Raw genomic sequence first — 23,500 nt, forward strand, 5'->3', positions numbered from 1 at the left:
CCGCTTCTTTCGTTAGCTTAACCGTCAAGAATGGCTGCTTATATGGCAGTTTGTCACACAATTAGTGTCAGAAAAATGGCCAAACTATGATCAAATGAAGGAATTAGGCCTCTCACACTTTAAGTAACCTTCGAAAAAGGGTAGAATAGGTTATGCATAAGTTAAAGATACGATTTTCCCCATCATGCTCCAATCATTTAACTCCCCCGTCTTTAGTGCCTCTCTGACCGCTTGAAGTGCAATTGAAACAACAGAAATGCATTAATTTAGAAGGAAGACACCAATAGATTGATAATAATAAATTTTATTCACGTCTACGTAGTGTTTGTCCAGCGTAAATAATTAAAAAGCTAGATGGACTGACTGTATATCTGCTCTGCTCTCAGTTGTACACACATTCTTGTTCTTTTTTTGTAATTATGTTTTCATTGCTATGATTAATTGACCTAAAGACGCACTCAATAAAACACATAATTAAAATTTGGATTTAGCCATTTTTATGTGAAATAGTTCACAACAAACCATCGTAGCAATGAATAAATACTTCAAATATTAAAGCAAAGATTTAAAAAACTATTTATTTTATTCTACATCTTGTCCATGTGTTACTAATGTCCACACATTGTTTTGGGTTGTTTTGTTTTGTTTCATTTTTTTTGTACGGACAATTTACATCTCATTCCTTTTAACTGATGTTTTTTTAGTTTTACGGAACCGATAATGGCTAAACCAGACTTTTCTCATTGTTAATATGTAGCCTGAAAATGACGTTAGCCGTTATTTCTCATGAAAACTAAATTATGACCTCATATGTGGGACTGTTCTCGATTTAATTATATGTACATCATTATTTGTTTTTTGGTGCTTTTGATGTTCAAAAAACATATGAAAAATAAATTGAATTGGAATACAATAGAATGCATACCAGATTGTGTATTTTGTTTTAATCTAACACTTTCGAGTAACACATGATGTGCTACACGGATTACATCTTTGCATAGCTAAATGTTGTATTTTGGTACATTTTCAGAAGTTTTAACTAAAATACAAATAAAACGGTATAAATACATACACAAAAGCACGTTATACAAAACATTTCAAAATACTTCGGCCGTGCGCCAACCTTACCGTGCCCTGTCGGGAGTCCTGCTCGACCGGCTGTACGCTACACCCTCTGATTTGTCTGAACACACGACCCACACTAAGGCCCAAGTCTATGAAACATGTTGCGACAACATTTGGCATATGTGTTTTGGTTTACAAACTAATCGGACAAAGTTCCTGAACCAAATCATAATGAAACAATTCGATTTTTTTTTCTAACATTTTTTTTTCGCAAAATGAGTTTGACACACTATACTGCGTTTCAAAAAATGATAGCTACACCTATTTTTTGTCGATTTTCTGCAATTCTTGAGTTTCAAAGAATTTAAAAATAAAACACTCTTTTTTTGTTTTTAAACAATATTTTGGCCAAAAACATGTAAGAAATTTTCTAGAACAAAAATTTTCAAATGTAGGTGTTTCAAAATAATAATTAATAAAATAATAATTCACCTTAATTTACTTGGAATATTCCCATTAAATCAACTAAAATTGAACTAATAGTTGATTTATCTGACATTGTGCTTTTTTTACAGTGTCAAAATCTTAGAAAGTAACATTTTATCCTTTAGTACATTTTTTATAAAAGTAAAAACCGATGAATTCACGTGCGCTTCCTTTGACTTCTTTGAGCTCATAAAAGGTTGTCGTTATGTGTCTTATCTCACCACACCACTTTGACTAACATTTTCTATTATATTGGGATCTGAATAAAAGGGAAGCCAGTTTAGTGTTTTGATATTCGATCATTTCTGATAGGCTCTCAGTATAATGTTTGGGCAGCCTGATCTTTCTGGAAAATAAGATGATCTATGTTGTGTATGTCCAAGCAAACCACGTAATGCAAATTTATGGTAAATTAAAACAGATTCATCTTAAATTTAACTTGCTCCATGGGAGTGAAAATCTACTGTATTTCTATTGTCAATAACAATAAAATTACCAGGTGAGGCTATTATTATGAAATGTAGTGTACTTGGCTACAAATATTACCACAAAATTTCATAGACCCGGGTCTAAACGTCTCGCGCTATGTTTTCGTATGATAGTGTGCGTGGCATACTGTCGTCTCCATTAACGATACTGGTGGTAGGACAAGTCCAGGGGTCGGCACGGCTGCCCACGGTTTATTAGTACCAAAAATTAGAAATACGACGTGTTGTCTAAATAATTCTGCATCAAATCAAGCATTCCGGATAATCTCTCTAGGATGTAGTTTCCATAAGATGACAGTCATATTCCATAGACGTTACGCTTTATGCCCGAAAATCTTCCACCTTACTGTCTTTTTCTCCGTGGAGGAAGAAATCGAGCAACAAAAACCTTTGGTACTGGTTACTATGGATATATTTCTTGCAAAGGATTGCTATGCTTCTTTGGCAGTGGTGTGAAAAACATTCATATGCAAAGAATCGTATTGTGTGAGGGCACCTATACAGGTTTTATCTATTCATCTTGAATGTCTTGAATAGCCCTAGGCAAATAGGTGTTATGTTACCTGCATATTCAGAAGATACCTTCAAAAGATTAACTTTAGAGAGACTTTATTATATTTTCCCATATCACTGCGAAATACTTTGAAGGATACTCTTGATCGAAGAAAATCGTTCGAAATAGCACATTATTCGATACTCAGACCTCAACGTCGGCAAAAGACCCCAAATTTGTGTGAAACATGGACACTTGCGACGAATTTCTCTTCATGAGATTCCAGATGTTTTGTGTTTTGACGTTTGAGTGTTTTTAAACTAAGAATCACTCCAGTTAGGGAACCTCCAGTTAAAAATCATTCCAGTTAAAACACATCCTGTTAGCGGTCACCTACTGTACCTGACTTACCTGACGCTATACAAATGGAATCAACAACGTAATGACCGAAGAACAGAATGGATATCGAAAAAACACGCAAGGCTGCAAAGGCCATCATTGTCTGGCTCCAATTGGTCAAATGCATCTTTAAGACGGTTGAAAAAAATATAATCTAAAGCATACGCTGATTACAGCAGAACGAGATCATCGCTGCATATGAGATTTTTTTTTTGATGTACTGAACTATAATTGGCGACAAACCCGTGTGCTCTGCCGCTCCTTCATACCGCCGGACTGAAAGGGAGCTTTTTTTCTAAACCGACACAGTTCTGGAGCTTCTGGAACAAACGGCGCAATATAAGTAGTATCCCTCCGTCGCTGAGCTACAACTAGTATCGATACCGATATCTGCTATACTTTCGCCAACCGTTTCGCTGATGCATTCACCCTTCCTGTTCACAACCCTAACACACTAGCAGAGGCCACCCGCAATACTCCATCGAATGCTATCGATTTTATTATACCCACAATTGACGAAACATTAGTTGCGCGCACACTACATTAGTTGCGATATAAAACCATCTACATCATCTGGACCTGACAATATTCCCACATACATTTTGAAGCACTGCCGTCAATCACTCGCACCCATTCTTGCCAAAATATTTAATGATTCCCTTATGCGTGGCACGTATCCTGCGTCCTGGAAACACGCGCGTATGGTTCCTATCCATAAGAAGGGCAGTCGACTTCATGCTTGCAATTATCGTGGCATTGTTTCCCTATGCGGTTGTTCAAAGGTGTTTGAGCTCATTTTATACAATCTGCTACTCACAGCAGTTCAGAACTACATGCGCCCTAGACCGCATGGATTTCTCCCAAGGAGATCTTCTACCACAAATCTTACTGAGTTTATTGGTTCTGCTTCGACAACATAAATCACGGTATTCAAGTTGATGCAGTATATATTGATTTCAGGGCTGTGTTCGATAGTATCTCGCATGATATTCTGCTCTCGATCCCACTGATCCCATGTGCGTCAAGTCGATCTACTGTGCCATCGTAAGGTCATGCCTGGAGTACTGCTGCCCGATCTGGTGCCCGCTTGGCGTTGGTGACATCAATCGCCTCCAAGCCATTCAACGAAGAATCAACAGGTATGTGATTCGACTCCTTCCATGGAAAACCCACCACGCTCGGCCCTCCTACCATAAACGGTGTCTACTTCTCGGACTTGAATCACTCTGCTCTCGACGTAAAAACGCTCAATGCCTTTTCATATTCCGGCTCCTTAATGGAGAGATCGATTCCCCGGCATTACTATACACCACCAATCTGTTCGCTCCTTGTCGGATACTTAGATCCAATTTCCATCTCCGTATACCCCGTACCCGCAACAATAATAGCCAAGGACACCCTATTATACGTATGCCCCTCAAGTTGAATGAAGTGTTAGATTTGTTCGATTTTAGTATGTCTACATCTACGTTCAAGGAGAAATTGCGTCTGCGTCATATTTAATGTTTGAGTTCTGTATATATGCTCCTTAAAATAATTATAAGATTACCGATTAGACACGATGGTCCGTCGGTTAAAAATAAAAAATAAAAATAAATCATTGATCAAAAATTATATCAGGAAGGGTATTTTCCAAGGCGAAACCTTTACTCCGCTGTGGTTTTGCCTTGCTATGAACCCGCTTAGCTAAACACTCAATCAGCAATGGAACTATGGGTACTTACTCAAGACTAAAGAAATAAGCACGAGAATTACCCACACCTTCTTTATTAATGATTTTAAGTTGTTCGCAGAAACAGTACTGAACCTGCACCACCTGTTGAAGACCGTGCAGGGATTCAGTAACGACATCCGTATGGAGTTTGGTATCGACATGTCGATCAATTCATCTACACCGCGGTCAAGTAGTGGATGCCGATGGCTTTCGTGTCAAAGAACAACAGGAAATCTTCAACATAGTTCAACGTGAAATGAACAAGTTCCTCGGTTTTCTGTAGCTGAGGGGTATTCGCCATACCGCGATCAAGAAGGAGCTGCAGGACAAGTTTTTGTATCGTATTAGTCGTATCCTGAAGAGCTTCCTGTCAACCGGCAACAAGGTAAAAGCAATAAACATATTTGCGGTGCCTCTGTTGACCTACAGCATCCAGTGCTAGCTGGGTCAGCGTATCTCGATCGCCTCAAGGACGTTGCCAAAATTGTGCACCACTAGCTTGCATTAAGGCACAAGTTGGAAGAGTGATTTTTACCCTACAGACCCGGTCCTGGAAAATGATTGCATAAAACTGTACTGGGATCGAAAAATTATAAGGCATCTTCATCCGTGTCAATAGGCCAGACATGTAGCACTGTAAGGAGGTTCCTGAATCACCACAACTAAATATAGGTGTAAACTCATTAATATTAAGAAAACTGGTGATTGGGATCCAAAAAGCCTAATCCCTTTTTGGCATTTGAATAACCCTGGGTACGTGAGTTTTTCTCAGCTTATTGCTGAGAAGTGACAAAATTCGGATAATAATAGTAATAATAAAAATAGAGTCGTTCATTTTTGAAGAACCTGAACGACCCAGTTCATTATTATCTACTATGGAACTATATTGGCCGTCTTGGAGGTGTGTATGACTCAGTGGGTTCTGCTGACCAGACGTTCTGTACAGAGGTTCAACGGAATAGAGAATTAGTTGTAGTTATAGTTAAAATTCTCGTCTGAGGCTCGAGTCTAGGAACATGCGGCAACATTTGATTATTGAATGGCAACATTACCGGGGTTTCTATGTATGTTAAAAACTGTGAACGGATTTTCTTTAAAAAAATGTCTTAAATTTAAGCTCAAATTTTGTTAACAAAATTTACAAGACTCGCCATCGGGACATTAGGTTGGACAGATGCATCAACGTAGCCATCCTACCACCAAAACTGTCTACTTCTGGGCCATGAATCTTTAAAAATTGGCTGCGGAAGGGCTTAAGTTTGCTTCATAGCAGGGTTTCGTAGATTCTCTCAACGCTATGATTCGTAGATTCTATCTAAATTCCGGTCAGGTTGACTTTACCATGTCTATGCCCATGTTCAAAAACTCTTTGCGAATAACGTAATTTGAAATGTCTCTCGTATACTCATCATTTCATCGCCTGTAAATGTGAAACGTGTTTGTATCTAGACTTAAGATATCAGTTAAACCGTTAACGGTGACCGGAATAAAAATAAACATAGAAACAATTCAAAGAAGGTTTTTACGCGCATTGTTCTATCGTTTGCCTTGGTCCTGCTATAGTAGGGGAAGATAGGTAAAGACGGACACTGCGGGTAAGATGGACACTTCTCATAAATGCATGAAAAAGGTAATTTTCGAGTAATTCAACAATGTAGAATCCAAACTGAAGGTAAAACAACACATTTGAGAACATTATTGGCATAATATATGTAAAATTGGTTAAATCCACAAACAAAATAAATTTTCAATCATGTGCACCCTTGTGGATCTAATTTGACTACTGCCGATCTTAAGCTCTACAATTTGTATTGTTTATATTTCTGGAAGTTTTATTTCATGAATGGGTTGTCGTGATCATTAATGAAAAAACTGGCGAAAAAACGAGAATTAAAGCAATACAAAATATTGTTTTTGGTGGTTTAAACATTCTGACACCAAAGCGGGAAAGACGGACACCTTGTTGGAGGGAAAGATGGACACCGGATTTATTGATTTTTTTACTTCTTATATCAATTGGTGATGGATATATTTCTTCAAATACCTTAAATAAGGGTATTCCGATGCTATAAATCAATCAGTAACTAGAGAAAGTATTGAAACAAGCGAGAAATGAATCACCGGTCAAAATAGTAGCCATTCGTTATGCTATTACTCGCTCGACACTGATGAGGCGCTTCACGAAATCCAATATCTTGTCACGACTTGGACAACTTTAAGCAATAAAAAGATGAGACATTGATACGACATTGTTCAGGAATAGATGAGAAATTCTATGAGAATACAAAAATCAAATGTTGAATTTTGACATGATGGAAATCCAAACTATTAACAAGTCCCTTACGAATACTGGGGTCGTGGACGTTTCGCGGAGTAATTTCCTAAAAGGAAGATCAAGACTGTTGTTCTGTACACTGGAGCAACTTCAGCTGTAAGTGCGCGATATTTCCATTAATGTTTTAGATGCTGCATTCTACGATATATTAGAAGCGTTGTTTACAATTTCTAAAACCACGGGTGAATGAATGGTCGTTGCAATAGGCCTAGAATTGGTTTATAAACGTACCAGGACGTGGAAAGCGATAGAATTTGTTAAAATACTGTAAAACTCTTCACTTTCTAACCTTTTCTACAGGTGTCCATCTTACCCTTCATGGTGTCCATCTTTCCCATACCAGGTGTCCGTCTTACCCGAACATTTCAAAACCGCACGAAAAAAATCATGTTCTTCATTCATGAAAAAACACAAAAATCAATGGAAACTTAAAAGTTTCAACACATTTTCTGATAAAACATGAGTGTAAGATAATGTATGCACATTTTCATGGTCGTTGCACTTATATATCCCTAGATTTTTCCCATTTCCCTTAACGTGTCCGTCTTTACCTACCTTCCCCTACTTATCCCACTTACTTACAGGTGCCTCCTTTTCGGACTGGAGTCTCTCCAATATAGACGAATGACGGCACAGTGTGTACATACTACTTAGCTACTTAGAGGATCGATTAACGCCCTCGTCCATACTTGATGACGAAACTTCCGTGCACCTAGTCTAGCGATCAGCAAAGTGCCCCATCTTTAAATTCGAGATAAGGGCTCATAGCCGTTTAAATATTTCAAAGAAATTTCACATTTTTTACTGTTACCTTATCTATTTGGCTCTTCACATGGAACTCTGCGAATATTTATGAACAATTTGGTACTTTCAGTCGCATAGTTTGCCGACCCCGGACCTAGTCGAATCTTTAGGCCATGACCATTATTCTGTACTAATTTAAGATCAACATAGTTTGGCTCAAATGACCAGATTTTAAAAATGATTTCTGCCTACTCCTCTACAAATTGCTCTGTTATTTTAAAGTTAGTGTGAACAAACTTAAATCACTCTTGCGAAGCGCATTTTAACAAAATTATTATTTTTTTTGTTTTTAGTTAACACTTATTTTATTTCTTTCGTCTTATCAGTGTGATGTACTGTAACATATAGAAATAAGTTGTGTAAGCCTATAGTAACTCGATGACTTTTGTTAAAAAAAACATTAACAGTGATATTATCGTTTCTAGCTGCTATCGATATCTTACAAACCTCATTTGTTATAGTAATTGGTTTGCTGAATGCCATATGTTCTAGTAATCATTCATATTTTAACGCTCTACAATAATTTATATCCATGCGTAGTTAAACTTAATCATTTAATTTATTTACATTCCTGATATCACCATACTCTAGGTTTTCAGAATTCCACTGCTTTGTAGAAGCATGTTGTGCCGTGTTGTGTGTTATGCGCTACTTTGCTACCATCATTCGGTTACAATTGCGTAGAAACAACAACGTTTAACTTATGTTTATGGTTTTGTGGACGGAATAATATCTATCTTATGAGTAAAGAAAGTTGGACAGTAGATATATTACATAAAGAAGTATATTAAACAAAGCAACGAAAATTCCGTTTTGAGCGCACTTCAGTTATGTCACATCCATTTTCATCATCTTCGTAATCAAGTCATCAATGTATTTAAAGATGATACTTCATGATGATTGCTGCGGTCGAAAGTTAAATGACTGAAAAATATATGCTTAGATATGTTTATACACTTTGTGCATAATCTAGCACATAAAAACAGATTTAATCCACTGAAATTTAAGAAAAAAAGATTTACTTTTGTTAACGACAAAAACATAGTCGAATAATAGTATCAAAAGATGAAATACCTCAGTCATTCCCATACTAATGATTCCATCTTGATTCGTATCCTTTGCTTTGAACAACTCGAAAGCCATAGTTAGATGCAGAATTGCTGAAATAAAGTCAGCTAATCGAAGTGTTCCATCCCTTCGCATATATCTGTAAAGAGTAATGAGCCATTTAGGTACCAAAATTCTACCAAATTTAATATTACATTTATTAAATTACAAATACCGTAAAATAAGGATGGAAATGTTATCCGTACTGAGCTGGAATCCAACATCGAAAAGTGCGTCTCGTAATCGCTCTGCCTTCAGTATGCCCGATTTTTCCTTTGTGTGCATCTTGAATACTCCCCACCAAGTTTTGAGATTGATCATAAACTTGTTGAAATCGTTAAAATTTATACGACCACGATTGGTTTTCTGAGAAAATATATGGAATCAAAATACGTAAATGAAAATAATCGACTCAATAGCAATAGCAACCTCATAGTAATAATACTTACATCCATTAAACATACCACCTGTCTACAAACATCTATACTGGCACAGCTTCGAATGTAATCATTAGGAAGGCACGCTTCGAGTAATTCTTGCAGGTCAAAACAATTCAGCGTTCTTAAATGAGATTTAAAAGATAAATTATTTGTAATACACCTATATTGCACGAATCAACCATGTAGGAGGAACCGAATCTCCAATATGAACAGAATAATATATTCCTCCAAAGGTGCTTTCCAACATCTGCCACATAATTAGATTCCATCCGAGTATTGTGTTTCGTCTTTATCATGTTTAATGTGTGGAAAATGTGTGGTAAATTATATTCATATGATTAGTGTAAAATGTGTGTACCCGGTCTCGTAGTACAGTCGTCAACTCGTACGACCTAACAACATGCCCGTCATGGGTTCAATCCCCAAATAGACCGTGCCGCCATACGTAGGACTGACTATCCTGCTATGGGGGGGAAATCAATTAGTCACTGAAAGCCAAGCCCATAAGTGGGTACAGGCAGGCCTTGACCGACATCGGTTGTTGAGCCAAAGAAGAAGAAGAAGAAATGTAAAATGTGTAAAAATTATAGAAACATATGACAGATGTTGAAAAGTTTCTTGTGGGCAAATAATTTGGCTATACAAACATATTAAAAACTCGTTAACTCCTATACATCCTACCTTTGATCATCCGCAAGTTGCATAAAAACTGGTTCATACTGCGCAGTGCTACAAGAGATGCCATTATTGTTGTTATTATTTGTTGAATCAATGGTAATCTTGGTGTTAGAGTTGAGCAGCGGGAACGGATCTAGTAAAAGCATGGTTTGAGTTTCAAGAAGAGCCAATCGAATGGTACTTCCCAAAACTCTGACACTGAATGATGCTTCCTCTGCAGGCTCGAATGTGGTGGCCATGATAAGATAGCGGCCAGGATCAAGTGAACATCGGTGACTAATTTGTCGCGAGTTGGTGTATTGAGAGTTGACTAAGCTTTTGTGCTTCTTGAAGAAATTTTTCGAAAGACAACCGTTGATGTTTTGCACTAATTTGAAAAAAGAGATGAAATTGTGATGAATAGCAAAAGTTTATGAGCGTGTTGTATATCATATAACATTACACGTACCGCTGTTCAGATTGTATACTGTGAAACCGATTACTTTTGGTTCAAGCACGCTATGCTGGTTCACAGAAATGATGACATCCTCTTTTTCACTGAGAAACAGTTGTAGCTGTGGATTGATGTGGAAAGAGTCCGGATTGTTGCGACATCCACCTGCCGTAACTCCCCGTTTCCAAGCACCCTGATACAGTCGCATTAGCCAGCGACGACTTTTATCTGCTAATTGAGGTTCATCCCTAGCCGTATCCGAGTCAAGATGAACGCATTCAAGATGCGTAAAGGTTTGGGTCATATCGAAAAATGACATCCAGAATTCACCCTGATCGAGTTGCTCAATGAGCCGATTCCTTTCGTTCATTGTTACACGTTCCCAGGAATTGGAAAATGATGACCAGTCGCCGTTAAAGTTAAATGATTTGCTGAGCGTTTGAGCCAAAGGATTTCGTAGGCGTACTAGCTGAACTGTGTCACCCATGATAGTTTCGGCCTGTACATAAAAAGTAGAAAATAAATACTATCATTTAGTAACACAGCTTTCCGGAAACTTGCATCCATCATCGGCATACGTACCTTGTCCATCGAGCACAAGCGATAATTAATTCCCACGTGGATTCCGTTCGGCAAAGCCTCTGTTTGATTACGGATCTGTGTCATGGTACCATTGTTGATTGTGCAGGTTATGATGCTCGTTGTGTCCAATAGGTTATGCAGAAGGGGTGGTCGTATGAGGATATTACTCTCTACCTTGATAGATATTGACTCAGTGATACCACCAGTTAAGTCAGCCAATCCGTCCAGCAGTGTACCATACTTCAACGCTTCATATGAGCCATGCAATCTATACCGAAAGAATGAAAGATGTAAATAACGTACGTAGATAATATTTTAATCGGGCCATTCTATTTTGGAAAATGTTTCAGTGGGCTACTTACTTTGCATAAGCTTTCTCCAACAAACCTGGCCAGAACGAGTTGGTGTTCTGCGCTTGAAGGAAGGCCAACTTGCCATTTATTGTGGGTAATCGATCATCAACTAACACCTCTAACCATTCGCCACACCACCAAAGTCGAAAACGAAACACTCCATAGTACGGTTTGTCGAAATTCTGATCAGCCGGTACCACTCGATAAAACAACCCTTTTGAAAGGTAGAGTACGCCCAGACACGACACAAGCCAACGATCGCCCATCTTGCCAGGCACAATATCGAACTGTGCGGACGCATCGTTGACGAATACCGGATTTGAGACGATCTCGTGTGGTCTTTTCCATTGGAAGGTGAACGGTGGCGTTTGATGGTAAAAGACGGACGATTGCGTTGCAGGGAAATCTTCGTCTTCCCATAAAACACCTTTCTGCTTGCATTCAGATTTGATACGTTCATAGGACGAGGTCATTATGAAGCCTTTCAGCCGTTCAAGATGGGAGGGAGTGCCGCTAGTGTGTCAGCAATAAGAATAAATAGATGGGTGCGGCACTTTCAATTTTTTTATTGAAAGTTTGTATGTTTGTCTGTATCCTGCGTTGTACACTCGCGCGCCAAACCATACAAAACATTCATCTCATAATGTTGGTATCGTGTATCTGAAAAACAAACAAACAAACAATAAAAATTAGTGTGAAAAAATTCAATGTCATACTTATATTATTTACATTCATACATATCTCTTTTTGGAGCATATTAAAACATTTAAATTATATTGGAAAATGATCAGCAACCCCAATTTCTTATTTGGGTTTCATAGACAAACCACTTAATTGTATATTCTCCACATAAACATTTCATAATAGGTAGACTAAACCCCAGTTCACTTTATTTTTCCTTTGTTTTTGTTTTGGTAAGAAACAAAAAATACCTCTTTTTCATTAACCCAAATCACGATAAATTATGTGTATGAAATGTCACACATTATAATTAACGCTGTTCCTTGCGTTAAGACGTTTGTTAACAAAGTCTTACGCATGGTTTGCAAGTGTCAACGGTCGAAGCAAGCTTAAGGCATGAACGGAACCATGACTACTAATGCACTTTTGCGTGATCGTTTCTCATGGTAAAGCAATCCTACGTAAGTGTTCGCATTGTTTGCTATAGGAAAGGATGGGAATGTGATGAGCTCATTATGTTATTTTGTATACAGTAAAGCGTGACGAACTAACAGCACAAAGCAAACGTGATGTCGCTATCTGGTTGCGTTAGTATAACGCTAACCCTTCATTTATTGCAACAGTACCAATTGAAATGCACGGAAAAGAAAGTCAAGAAATCGCGTAACGAATGCACAAGATAAGCAAGTAATTTTTATATTTGTATTTGTAAGTAGCTTTTTATTCAATGGACTGCAAATATGTGTTCATCAATTTTACGCAAAACGCGCAATTATTACTTCATTCAATTTCAATTTATTACATTTGCTTTGATTCTAATTGTATGAAGTAAATGTGTTAGATAGAATCAACAACCTTGATTCCCAACCATTAGATAATTTTCTAAGATTTGGTTGTTTGTTTTTATTCTATTAAGACAATTTGGTTACAATTTTGGATCAACTAACGTAATCATAGCCAAAGCTTAATTTATGATTCAACTATTCCATCGGTTTACTCGAAAAGCAGCGCTGGAATCTCGTTACTCAATTAACAATTATATTGCATAAGCGCAAACCACGTGCCATGCTTTCTGCGGAAATCAATTCGGCTCGTCCGTGGTAAAAAAAAGCTAACACTAAGCTTATCAGATCTGTTTCAGGAATCAAACGCTTTTCAACAATGACACAAAAATAGCTCGAGCTCTTGTTAAATTTCACTATTTTTCAAACATGAATTTCAAGCAATACGGCCGAAGCCGTTCTTTATGAATAAAAAAACATGAATTTCATCAAATTTGCTGAAGACACTGCTGAAGATATTATTAGTAAAAATATTTAATGCAATATTTCAGATTGTATCGACCCTGGAATTGGTAGCAGAAACATTGTTGTACCATCCCCCGTAGTAAGGACTGTTCAAATAGAAGTTTCTTTTCATTAAATTAAAGTTATGAAGATATTTCAGTAGGGTTAATGCTGCTTTTAGTTTCTTATAATTCATAGTGTTATCGATGAAAATAGAAGATCATCAAAAGAATATTTACAATCCTCGATAGAGAACAGTATCGCTGCAAATATGTCTTACAGCACCCGTTATGCGTATAGTGCCTTTCCTAAGGCCCATTACTTAATCGTAAATTAGACCGGATAGCACCATTTAAATCTGCTATAGGTCAGTGAATGCTCGGCTCTTCCCATAAATGATAAAGTATGCAGGCCAAAACCGATAACTGCAGTGGCAAAAATAAAAATATGCTACTACATTGGATGATTTATACAGGATAGGTCAGACGACGGAAGAAATATTGATATGATACCATCATCAAATTTTTGAGCTATGTTAACGGAACCCTAACGAAGATGCACAAAAGCACAAGCCGTAATATAAAGCTCAACCATGAATGACATACGAATGTATTTGATTAACCTATTTCTGGATTTCATAGAGGGCTATTAATGTTGCTTACAGCAGAAACCGTTTAATAGTGGTCTAAGCCAAGGGTTGGTAAAATCAAACACACGTCTGAGCGAAGAACTATTGCACTTTATTAATAAATTTTACAACAGTGATATTTGCTACGAAGCGTAACGTTAAATCGCTTCAAAGCTCTATCAAAATATCGAAGAGAATGTTAAAGATATAAATGCTTTTATGTAACGTTACATTCACTGGAATTTGTTAACTGTAAAGTGCACAAAATGGTTTCGAGAAGGCACATTTCTCCATGAATGAACAACATTAAAGCAAATAATCTAACGAATTTGAAATTGTACTCGATATTATTTTTTTTTTATTCTTTATCTCGCCAATGGAAAGATTAGCAAATATTATTAGTCGGCGCTAGTGTTTCTTTCTATAAATTTCTATACTAATCATAGCAATATGAATTTTTCACAATTCGCGATCGAACATAAAACAAAGCGATTAACCTCGATACCATTGTTACATGAGACAACCGTCATTGCTATGCTATGACTATGCTATTCTCCCATACAATATTATGTGATTGACAATTGTTTTGTAACACTACGTGAGAATAATTCTTCTATGTACACGGTTATATGAAATGCAGGGAAGTTTTGGACTCCAGAGAAATGTAAATAGTTCCAAGTATTAAAAAGAAACGCTTGTGTTTTATTACAGCTTTGTTTACATAAACCATTGCAAGGCCGCGCGTTGCGCTGAGAGAGTACTGGATTAAAACGAATTCAACATGCTTTCCATCGCGCATATCTTTGAGCACATTGCTGTCTGCGTTTTCAGCTCAAATTAAAGCACAAAATTATGGAGTTCAAGTACAGGTTGACTACAAATTGAACACTAAATGAAATTCAGGGTATTGAAAATTATGGATTTCATTTCATTTCATTTCATTTTAATTCAATATTGTATGTGATCATTATGAATCTGACATGTCGCGATCTTCGTTTATGTTGCATTCGTTCTGTGCGTCCTCTACTGATTTGTCATGATTGTACTAATTTAAGATATTAGAAAATAAGACAGCTTCAAGGTGCCACATATGGTCTGTTAAATTTTAACAATAAATAACAAATACGCTCTATTCTCTCCATCGAACAGGCAGTTAGTGGACTCCAGACAAAGCTATATTCTAACACGTACAATGACATAAAGCACAATTTTCAAGCCCATTGGGTCAGGAAACTCTTTACCAGTCCTTATCATCAGACCTAGTCCTTGATTTACCTTACATGTTACATATTGAATGTGATCGTTAAATGTGAGTTTACTAGCGAGTAAGACTCCAAGATCGCGGATGCATGAAGAGCGTGCTAGCAAATTTTTGGATATGTTGGAATAACTTCACATTTTTCTACAAAAAGTTTACAAAGCAAATGATTCCTACTGCACCATTTACCAAACAAAGTAAGCAGTCTTTGTAGGCCGAGGAATCACTAGGGTCTACTGTCTACATTGATATCATCAGCGTACATCAAATAATATCCAACCGATAAGATAGCTGAGAGGTCATTGATGCAAATAAGGCACTATTGAAATATTATTTTAATAAAAAAATAAGTGTAAAATATTTCTATTTAATATGCATACACATGCAAACAACATATCCAGAACAATACCGACCACAGTTTGAATTTCAACTTCGTTATTGCTTAACGGTCCACACGAATTGAGCGAATTCAGAAAAAATTCACAAAAATAGCTATAAGAACCTTACGGTGGAACATGGACCAGCCTCTAACCTATCAAACTAGACGGCTTCTTCTAGGATTGCAGTCCTTAGAGAGACGTAGGGAGGTAGCACAAGCAGTTTTTGTAGCAAAATTAATAAAAGGCGAAATTGATGCTCCCGAGCTTCTCCTTAAAATAAATTTGTACGCCCCTGACCACGCACTTCGTCCTCGAAATTTTCTGATCAAAATAGACCGGGCCCGTACTTCCAGAGGAGCTCATGATCCAATTATTTCAATGTGTAAAGCTTTCAATAAGTTCTACTGCTTTTTTGACTTCAACATTACAGTTGCCACGTTTAAATGTTCATGTCTGTTTTCAAATATATAGCAAGTAAGGTTATTTTTAAGTATTACTTTATTTTAATATTGCAATGGCCCCTGCGTGCGCCACGCAATTATCTTCAATAAATACTTAAGTTCATATGTTATTATGCCACATCACTCAACTAGGAAAAGTTTATTCTCGGCTTGTCTGTTAAAATCACAAGAAATAAGTTGCTATCAAACAAATGATCATCACTAACAACTGAATAGTTTATAAATAGCCAGTACAGTCTGTTCCCGAGTTACTCCAGGCTCTCGACTCTAATTTTGACAGATCAAATGTCAAATCAGTACAATTTGCTTCAAGAACTATCCAATGTAGTGAATATTGCATTTTTTTTCTCATAACTAAATTTATGAGAAAAAGCCAAAACTAACATAATGTTCTGCACGAATCGTATTCAATATTCAATACTCAATTGTATTTTGGAAAAACTGTGAAATTCGACTTGCGCGTATATTTGAGATAAACGGATTCCTCGCAAACGCATAAATCGTGTATCTCGGGAACAGAATTCTTACCAAAAAGGTACTTATCCCTATGAGCGTCCTACACACCTATAAGAAACCTATTTCCTATAAGAAAACAAAACTTTCTATTGAATATGGTTTACTAATTCATTTTTTTTTTTGTTATCCAGAAATACAGGATCTGCCTATTCAATTAATTTCATAGTAATTTAATAATATTTAAATATGTATTTTTAAAACCAATTAAAAAATCTGATAAAGTGACATTTACTGATGTTTAACAATACTAAATGCGTTTTCCAAAATCGTCTGATATCGACTCAATTTTTTTTTATTCAGGAGGAACGGTCCAAAAGAGCCGTATTGCTAGCGACTCCATATATTCATGATACAGCTTCCACTGAAGATGGTGGTGAAAGTGAAATCTTGATATGATCAACTTTTACAGCGTATTCCTGTGGTGTTCCTGATTTGCAGGGAACAAGACAGAGATCAACTTCTGCAGAATGAGACAAACGTTATTTGATTTTGCTTATCGAAATACCAGTGACGAAATGTGTAGCGGTTAGTTGTTTGGATAGATCCGAAGTACCCGATCGTCTCTGCTGTGCCGATTTCTCTTGGCTTCCTCCCAACACCGGAATTTCAAAAAGATTTCGCTTTCGCTTTCGACGAATCCACGCTGTCCTGGCACACCTTGCCTTCAAGAGCAACAGATTGTGAAAGTTTTGTGGAACTTGATTCAATCTTTTACAACCATAAACTTGTGTTTTCATCAAAACGAAATAAATTGTGACTAGTTTTGGTTTGCTCTACACTACGGCACAGCCAGATTGCTTTCTGTATGAAATAGAAATTATGCCATTGGTGATAAAAGAATTTTAATTGATAGGATTAAATTTCATAGTTTATTTCAGCACGTCTTTACTATATTTACGAGGTAAGATCAGTACAAGACTAGTCCAGACACATACAATATTAAAATTTAAACCCGTCCGATAGTAGTATCATTCCTCTATATTGCTACTCACCAAAACCTTCAACCCCATGAACATAAGAGCTTGGATATGGAAAATGTGGTTGCTATATGTTATCTGCATGCTTCTATTCCATGCAAGCTATTCTGCTTTCACTGTAGATCGTCTGATTCCCGAGACGGTTAGCTATTTTAATCGTCACTGCCTTATGGCAAGCGAACCAGGTGAACAAGGTAGGATTGTTTATGTGTCTAAAAAACAGTATACCCTAAGGAAATGGGACGGGAAATATCGGGAACAAGTAGTATCTTATAACTGTTTTCCTTTTTGCTACATCATTACCTTCCTGCGGCATGTTCCAGCACGAAGCAGACTCACATAGTAAAGAGCATGTTCTTACGACCATCGCTCCATTTGTAGAAAGTACTTGAACCATCTCGGTGGTTGAAGATTCTTTGTTTATATAAAGTTTGCTATGCACATTTTCTTTTATCTATTCCCACCATAGTTGCCACTATAACCGTGTGTATATTGTATTTCTTTTCAACAGGCACATCCAGCGCGTTTCTTAACAACCGTGCAAATTGAAAAGGTTGCTTTCCTAGTTATCAGCAGAACGCTGTTACACCTTATTGCATAGGAATAGCGAAAAGACTAAATTGAAATGTTAAACAAAGTAATTCAAAAAAGATACAATAACTAAAGTGAACAAAAGTAAAATTTTATTTAACCAATGCTCTTCAAAATTTAATATTAAATAATGAATATTAATATAAACCATGACCAAATTATGTTTATAATTGGTCATGCATAAGACGTAGTAGTATTAAGTGTAAAATATCAATTTTGTTTATTGGAAATTATCAAACCTAATGTTCCATAAATCAGTTTAACTTACCGATCGACGTTCGATTAATACATATTCACTAAGTCGCAGAGCTAATTTCAAAAACGAAATGCAGCGGTAATTTTTAATTACCTCCATTTTAACCTCTGTTTTTGGTACTCATCATTTATAATCAATACACGTACACGCTACCTGGGGAGGTGCTTTTGTGTATTGCTTTAGCTGTGCGTTTACAAAAAATGTTTGTTGTTTGCACTCAATTCACACAGCACATTATGGCAAAAGTTTGACAAATAATGGTATGTTAAAATAACTGAAAAAAAAACTCGCATCATAGCTAATTTACTTGACTATTGTAGTTAAATAATTGGAAAATAATGTGTTACAAGAGCGCAAACGAGCTACCAACTAGTGATTTCGATGGACGCGCAAGTTCCTACAATACTGCTCATGCTCGATTCCAATCCTTAGGAACCTACTCTTTACGAGTTCCGTTTGCATGGTACTAGTCAAAAAAGATACCAAACATTGTAAAGCTCATACGATAAGATACAGTAACAAAAGTGATTTAGTGATGTATGTTTGAATTTCAATACCGACATCATATCACAATAGAATGTAGTTGTATAAAGTTTTCAGCTGTCTTAATATCTTCTTCTTATTCTTCTATTTCTTTTTTGCGCAACAACCACTGTTGGTAAAAGTCTGCCTATACCACTAATGGGTGACTATCTTGATCAGTGGCTTATTGATTACTCATAGCAGGATTGTCAATCCTATGTATAAAGGGCACGTTTCATACGGGGTTTCAACCCATGTCGGCCATGTTGTTAAGTCGTGCGTTAACTTTTGTACAACTGAATCTCTACTCCCTCTTGATATCTACTTGTATTAATATTTTGCTACATTTGATGACCTTGTAAATATTGGAAAAAATCCTTTTGAGCAATGAAGAGTTCTGTGAAAAAGTTTTCCTAGCTAATACACGCGAGACTACTAAGTCAACAATTGATAAATAATTGCCTTGGCTCAATAATTCCCCCATACATTTCACACCACTGAATTTAAACAAAGGAAACATGTACACGGAAAAAATGAAAGTCAAACACACTGACAGTGGTTGTGAGATACCATGTGACATTCAATGTTTATAGTCACCTTAGTCCATTAATATGCAGCTAGATTATGGCTGCGTGTGAGGGAGAAATTTATCATAGCCAGTTCTTTCTAACATTCACTGTTTAGGACGCTGTAAGTTTAAAAAAAGTGAAAATAAATTTGGAAGTTGAAGAGCATACCCCCCTAAAGAAAGTCAAACAATAGTTGGAATAACGATGCAAGAGAAAGCCAGACCTTGCTGATAATAAATGTTAAGGTTATGAACATCAAACACGTGATTTTAGTTTCCCAAAACATCCAAACTTGCCACAGTCATGTATGATGTAAAAATGGTATATTTTACAATCAAACAAACAATCAAACCATCATGAAGAACAACAACCAAACATCTGTTCATACAATTCTGAATCAAGCTGGTTAGAGACATTGAGTACAGGCTGTGTAAGTATAAAACAAATGACAACGAGGCAGTACAGAAAATAGAAAACACGTTTCAAAGTTGAGTCAACTTGAACGCACGACCACTTTCCATGTATGGAATGTGTGGTCGCGATTGGCCAGTGCACGGAATTAAAGCATGTAGGAGTCTGCGATAGTACTTGATCCGACGGCCACATTTTTGAGTGGCAACAAACTGGTTTGCCCACTCACTACCGGGCACCAACTGCACCTGGCAATTCTGCATACTCGACAGCCGTTTGTAGGTCTACGCAATATACAATTGGTAGTTGACGTAAGATACCATATGCCGTAGAAGCTGATGATGAAAATTAAGGAACACAACAGTTTTTTTGTAAATATTCCTATTCATAGTTTCATAGTTATACCACATAGTATTCATAGTTCCTATAGTATTCTTCATAATATTCATAGTTATAACACATTCATTCAAAATACAGCAATCTAGCAGTACAAAAGATGCATTTTGAAGAGAAATTAACACAAAATAGGCAATAGCTTAGAAGTTCATTATGAAATGCTCAAACATTTATTATAATTTAAAGCACCATTATACTTCATCTGCCTCGCTGGGGCTATTAGGAGTATCACATGTAGGAGTCTTAAATGCGTTGCATCATGAGCAGTTATTGGGCTTCGAGATCATCACACCCAAATTCCGCTGCAAAACAAAACAAAAAAAGGTTGCATTGGATAACGACATTTTTGCATACCATAATTACACTGTTTGGTATATGAATGGATGTTTGGGGAATTTTCAAGTGGGCTACGAGTGTTGCATAAAATACGCGTAAGCTACCACACTTTGGTTAAAACAAATGCAGAAAGAAAAGAGAGAAACGCAAGAAAACAATGCACCGTAGCATATGACTAAGCAGCTAGTTCCCCGAGTAATGAAAAGTTCCACAGAAGGCCATCAGGCATATTTCATTTGATTGAGTGAGATGAGCGGCGACAAAATTATGGCAACTGTTATGATAAAAGACTGTATGCTGGAAACAATATCTATGTCTTTCTTCACAGCATTTAAGTTGAGCAACAGATCTACAAACTGTATAGGTTTAAGCAATGTCATCTTGGGGCAATTGCATAAGCAGTTAAGATGAGAAGATGGTTGAACAAGTTATGCAAAATTTTGGATTACTTAAACGATACATAAAGAAATGTCCCACCAAAGATAATTCAGTTCTGAAATGCAAAGCGAAAGTAATCTATGTGTCAAAACTCTTTTAGAGTTCATTTTGAAACTCTCCCAAAACGGAGAGATCAACGACACCCTGCGCAATGTCTAATTGTTTTTTACGTTCACGTTTGCGCATTGGTAAGCGTGAATGTGCCAGGGTCAACGAGTATCGAAACTGCGTAGGGAATAGCTGTTACCGGTTTTGTGGACATGTTGACGTGGACGAAAATTTTTGCATTTTGATCATGGCTCTTCGTTCGAGCATATCTTACGCGTTTCATGTCTGTGTTCGCCATACTTGATGGAATACGAACGAAATAAGGTGTCTCTTGTTTATGGGTCTGTATGTAGTTATTGTTACATGCCCAATTTTAAAACCGATTAAACAGAACCGAACCGTAGTTTGTCTTTGTTTTAATATTACGTTACGGTATAGTTTTGCTCTATTCGATAATCTACACATCCAAAAAAAGAAGAATTATTCCTGACTTACAATCAATCCATTATTCCCCTGCAGACATAAAAGGTATCAACAAATCTGGAAAACGCAGTTTATTAACGAAGGAAATAAAATCATCCGTCGCTGCGTAGCACTGCTATGGTAGAATAGGGTCGGTCAAGATACTGCTCTGATAATTTATCCGTTAGCTTCACCGACAAAACGGTAAAATTACTCAGCTGCATCATGCTGTGGTTGCATTCACACACACACACACAAACAACCATGCAATTGAGGCAACCAGCACATGCCAGAGTATTGCGATAAACAAAGCTTTTTTGTATGATTCAAGTTTCTTCAACAACAAATTCACTGCTGTTTTGTAATTTTTAATGCTTTAAAGAAACCACGTTTTCTTGCTTTAACCTACCTAAAATTACGATAAGATTGGTACGTCAACTTCAACAATCAAAATAATATTAAAAATAATTATGTTATCTTAAAATATCAGTTAGTTAAGACGAGACAACCAATTTTGATTGATTTTTCGATTTTTTCACGTAACCAGCAGCAATTTTCTGGCTAATCGATAGCTGATCGTTCAGAATGAACCACTGACATACACTGGCACTTGTATCACATCACTGTTTTCCACTTCTGCAGAAGCACACCTTACTGTTTTTCACTGTACGCTCAAAACTCGGCAACCTAGTTGCGGGATGATATCCAAAATATGATATGAAATATTAATGTGTGTTTTCCAATTTGCTACGATGAACCGCCAGAAAGGTAACGACCCGCAAAGCGTGAAAGTATGGGCGATGTGCGTTGAGCTGAATTTCACTTCACCTCGGGCCAACGATGACGTTGGGAGCATGAATACACAGCCACATGAGCATGATGTCGTTTGTACACTCACTCAATTCCGATTGCTGCAAGTTTCACTGGATGTTGATGCATTTTAGTATTGCAAAGATATTTGACCCACTATGGATGGATTGCGGTGATACTACGAACTCACACGTGTTAATTATATTTATTTAGTTTTATACAACTACACATTTTTTTTAACATTCACTGATAGATTTAACACACTAGTCGGTAAGATATTGTGTATAACACGTAACTTAACTGCACATATGTTTGCTGAATACTAGCGCAAGCGGGTTCGTGTCTTGCATTTCGCACGACTCTTCCTACCATGAACTGGTTACGAGGGAAAATCTCTTCCGTTTGAGGCACATTCAAGTTTACGGTAGTACTGGAAATTTGCGATCATCACTTCATTTGTATGCGAGGGCACTTGCGGGACTTTTAATTACACTGTCTAAATCGCATGAACCTTAACCGAGCCTTGAATTAAGCATTACGCCTAATGATCATTCTATTAAAGCTGTTTCAAAACGTTACCTTTCTCGTATTAGCTGACGTACATTGATTGAGGAGCTTGTTGTATTGCTAAAAAACTCTGATATCTTCAAATGGAAAAATAGAACTTTAATACACGGAAATTATAAACAAAACTGAAATATTCGAACACTTGAGAGGTTTAACATTCGTGAGAGAAAAAAATGTGTGTCTTACGCACTGAAAAAAGCATCAACGATCGTGACTACGCCCGTCGAGGAATTCCAATGTACTGGCCACACTCTCTCTCTAATAACACAAAACCATGAAGAAACTATGCTTTTGTCTCGGTCTCGCTCTCAGGTACGCACTCTCTACCTTTTGGTTTTGTAGGAGTATATTATTTCATTCCCTCCGCCGTGCTCTTTACAATTCCAGTCCATAATGGTTATATGATGAAATAAAAGAAAAGTATTGCGATTCATACCTCCTGCTGTGGAACGCTCAGAGCTCAAATGTTGCGCTTTAAAAATGTTCCTAAATTATTGATGAGTAATTCTAACAGAGTTAAGCTCATATTA

General features: G+C 36.9%; 1 protein-coding gene across 7 annotated transcripts; it reads right to left on the reverse strand.

Annotated features, from left to right (window-relative positions):
• Nucleotides 1-8,324: 8,324 nt before the first annotated feature.
• On the reverse strand, nucleotides 8,325-23,222 carry LOC120958309 (calpain-C). Of its 7 annotated transcripts, none has more exons than XM_040381020.2 (11): nucleotides 23,161-23,196; nucleotides 22,983-23,047; nucleotides 22,003-22,280; nucleotides 11,387-12,037; nucleotides 11,025-11,292; nucleotides 10,458-10,941; nucleotides 10,013-10,376; nucleotides 9,341-9,452; nucleotides 9,067-9,257; nucleotides 8,859-8,991; nucleotides 8,325-8,780 (listed from the first exon to the last, which is right to left on the reverse strand). In XM_040381020.2, the coding sequence occupies exons 4-11, from the start codon at nucleotides 11,848-11,850 to the stop codon at nucleotides 8,754-8,756; spliced, it is 2,043 nt and encodes a 680-aa protein (XP_040236954.1). In that variant the 5' UTR covers nucleotides 11,851-12,037; nucleotides 22,003-22,280; nucleotides 22,983-23,047; nucleotides 23,161-23,196; the 3' UTR covers nucleotides 8,325-8,753. The 7 variants fall into 7 exon arrangements, with proteins under 7 accessions (XP_040236954.1, XP_040236953.1, XP_049464994.1 ...); XM_040381019.2 differs by having other exon boundaries at nucleotides 22,983-23,067; nucleotides 23,157-23,181; XM_049609037.1 differs by lacking the exon at nucleotides 22,003-22,280 and adding an exon at nucleotides 21,627-22,002 and having other exon boundaries at nucleotides 22,983-23,222.
• Between the last annotated feature and the right edge of the window lie 278 nt (nucleotides 23,223-23,500).

The sequence above is a fragment of the Anopheles coluzzii genome, chromosome 3 (genome assembly GCF_943734685.1).
Source record: "Anopheles coluzzii chromosome 3, AcolN3, whole genome shotgun sequence".
NCBI lineage: Eukaryota > Metazoa > Arthropoda > Insecta > Diptera > Culicidae > Anopheles > Anopheles coluzzii.

Excerpts from the sequence above, each read along its gene's own strand:
- LOC120958309 (XM_049609037.1), bottom strand. The coding sequence starts at position 11,850 with ATGACCTCGTCCTATGAACGTATCAAATCTGAATGCAAGCAGAAAGGT. Across the intron at positions 10,942-11,024 it reads GCTTGTGCTCGATGGACAAG|GCCGAAACTATCATGGGTGA; the intron begins GTACGTATGCCG and ends TTTTATGTACAG. Across the intron at positions 9,258-9,340 it reads AGGTGGTATGTTTAATGGAT|AAAACCAATCGTGGTCGTAT; the intron begins GTAAGTATTATT and ends ATATTTTCTCAG.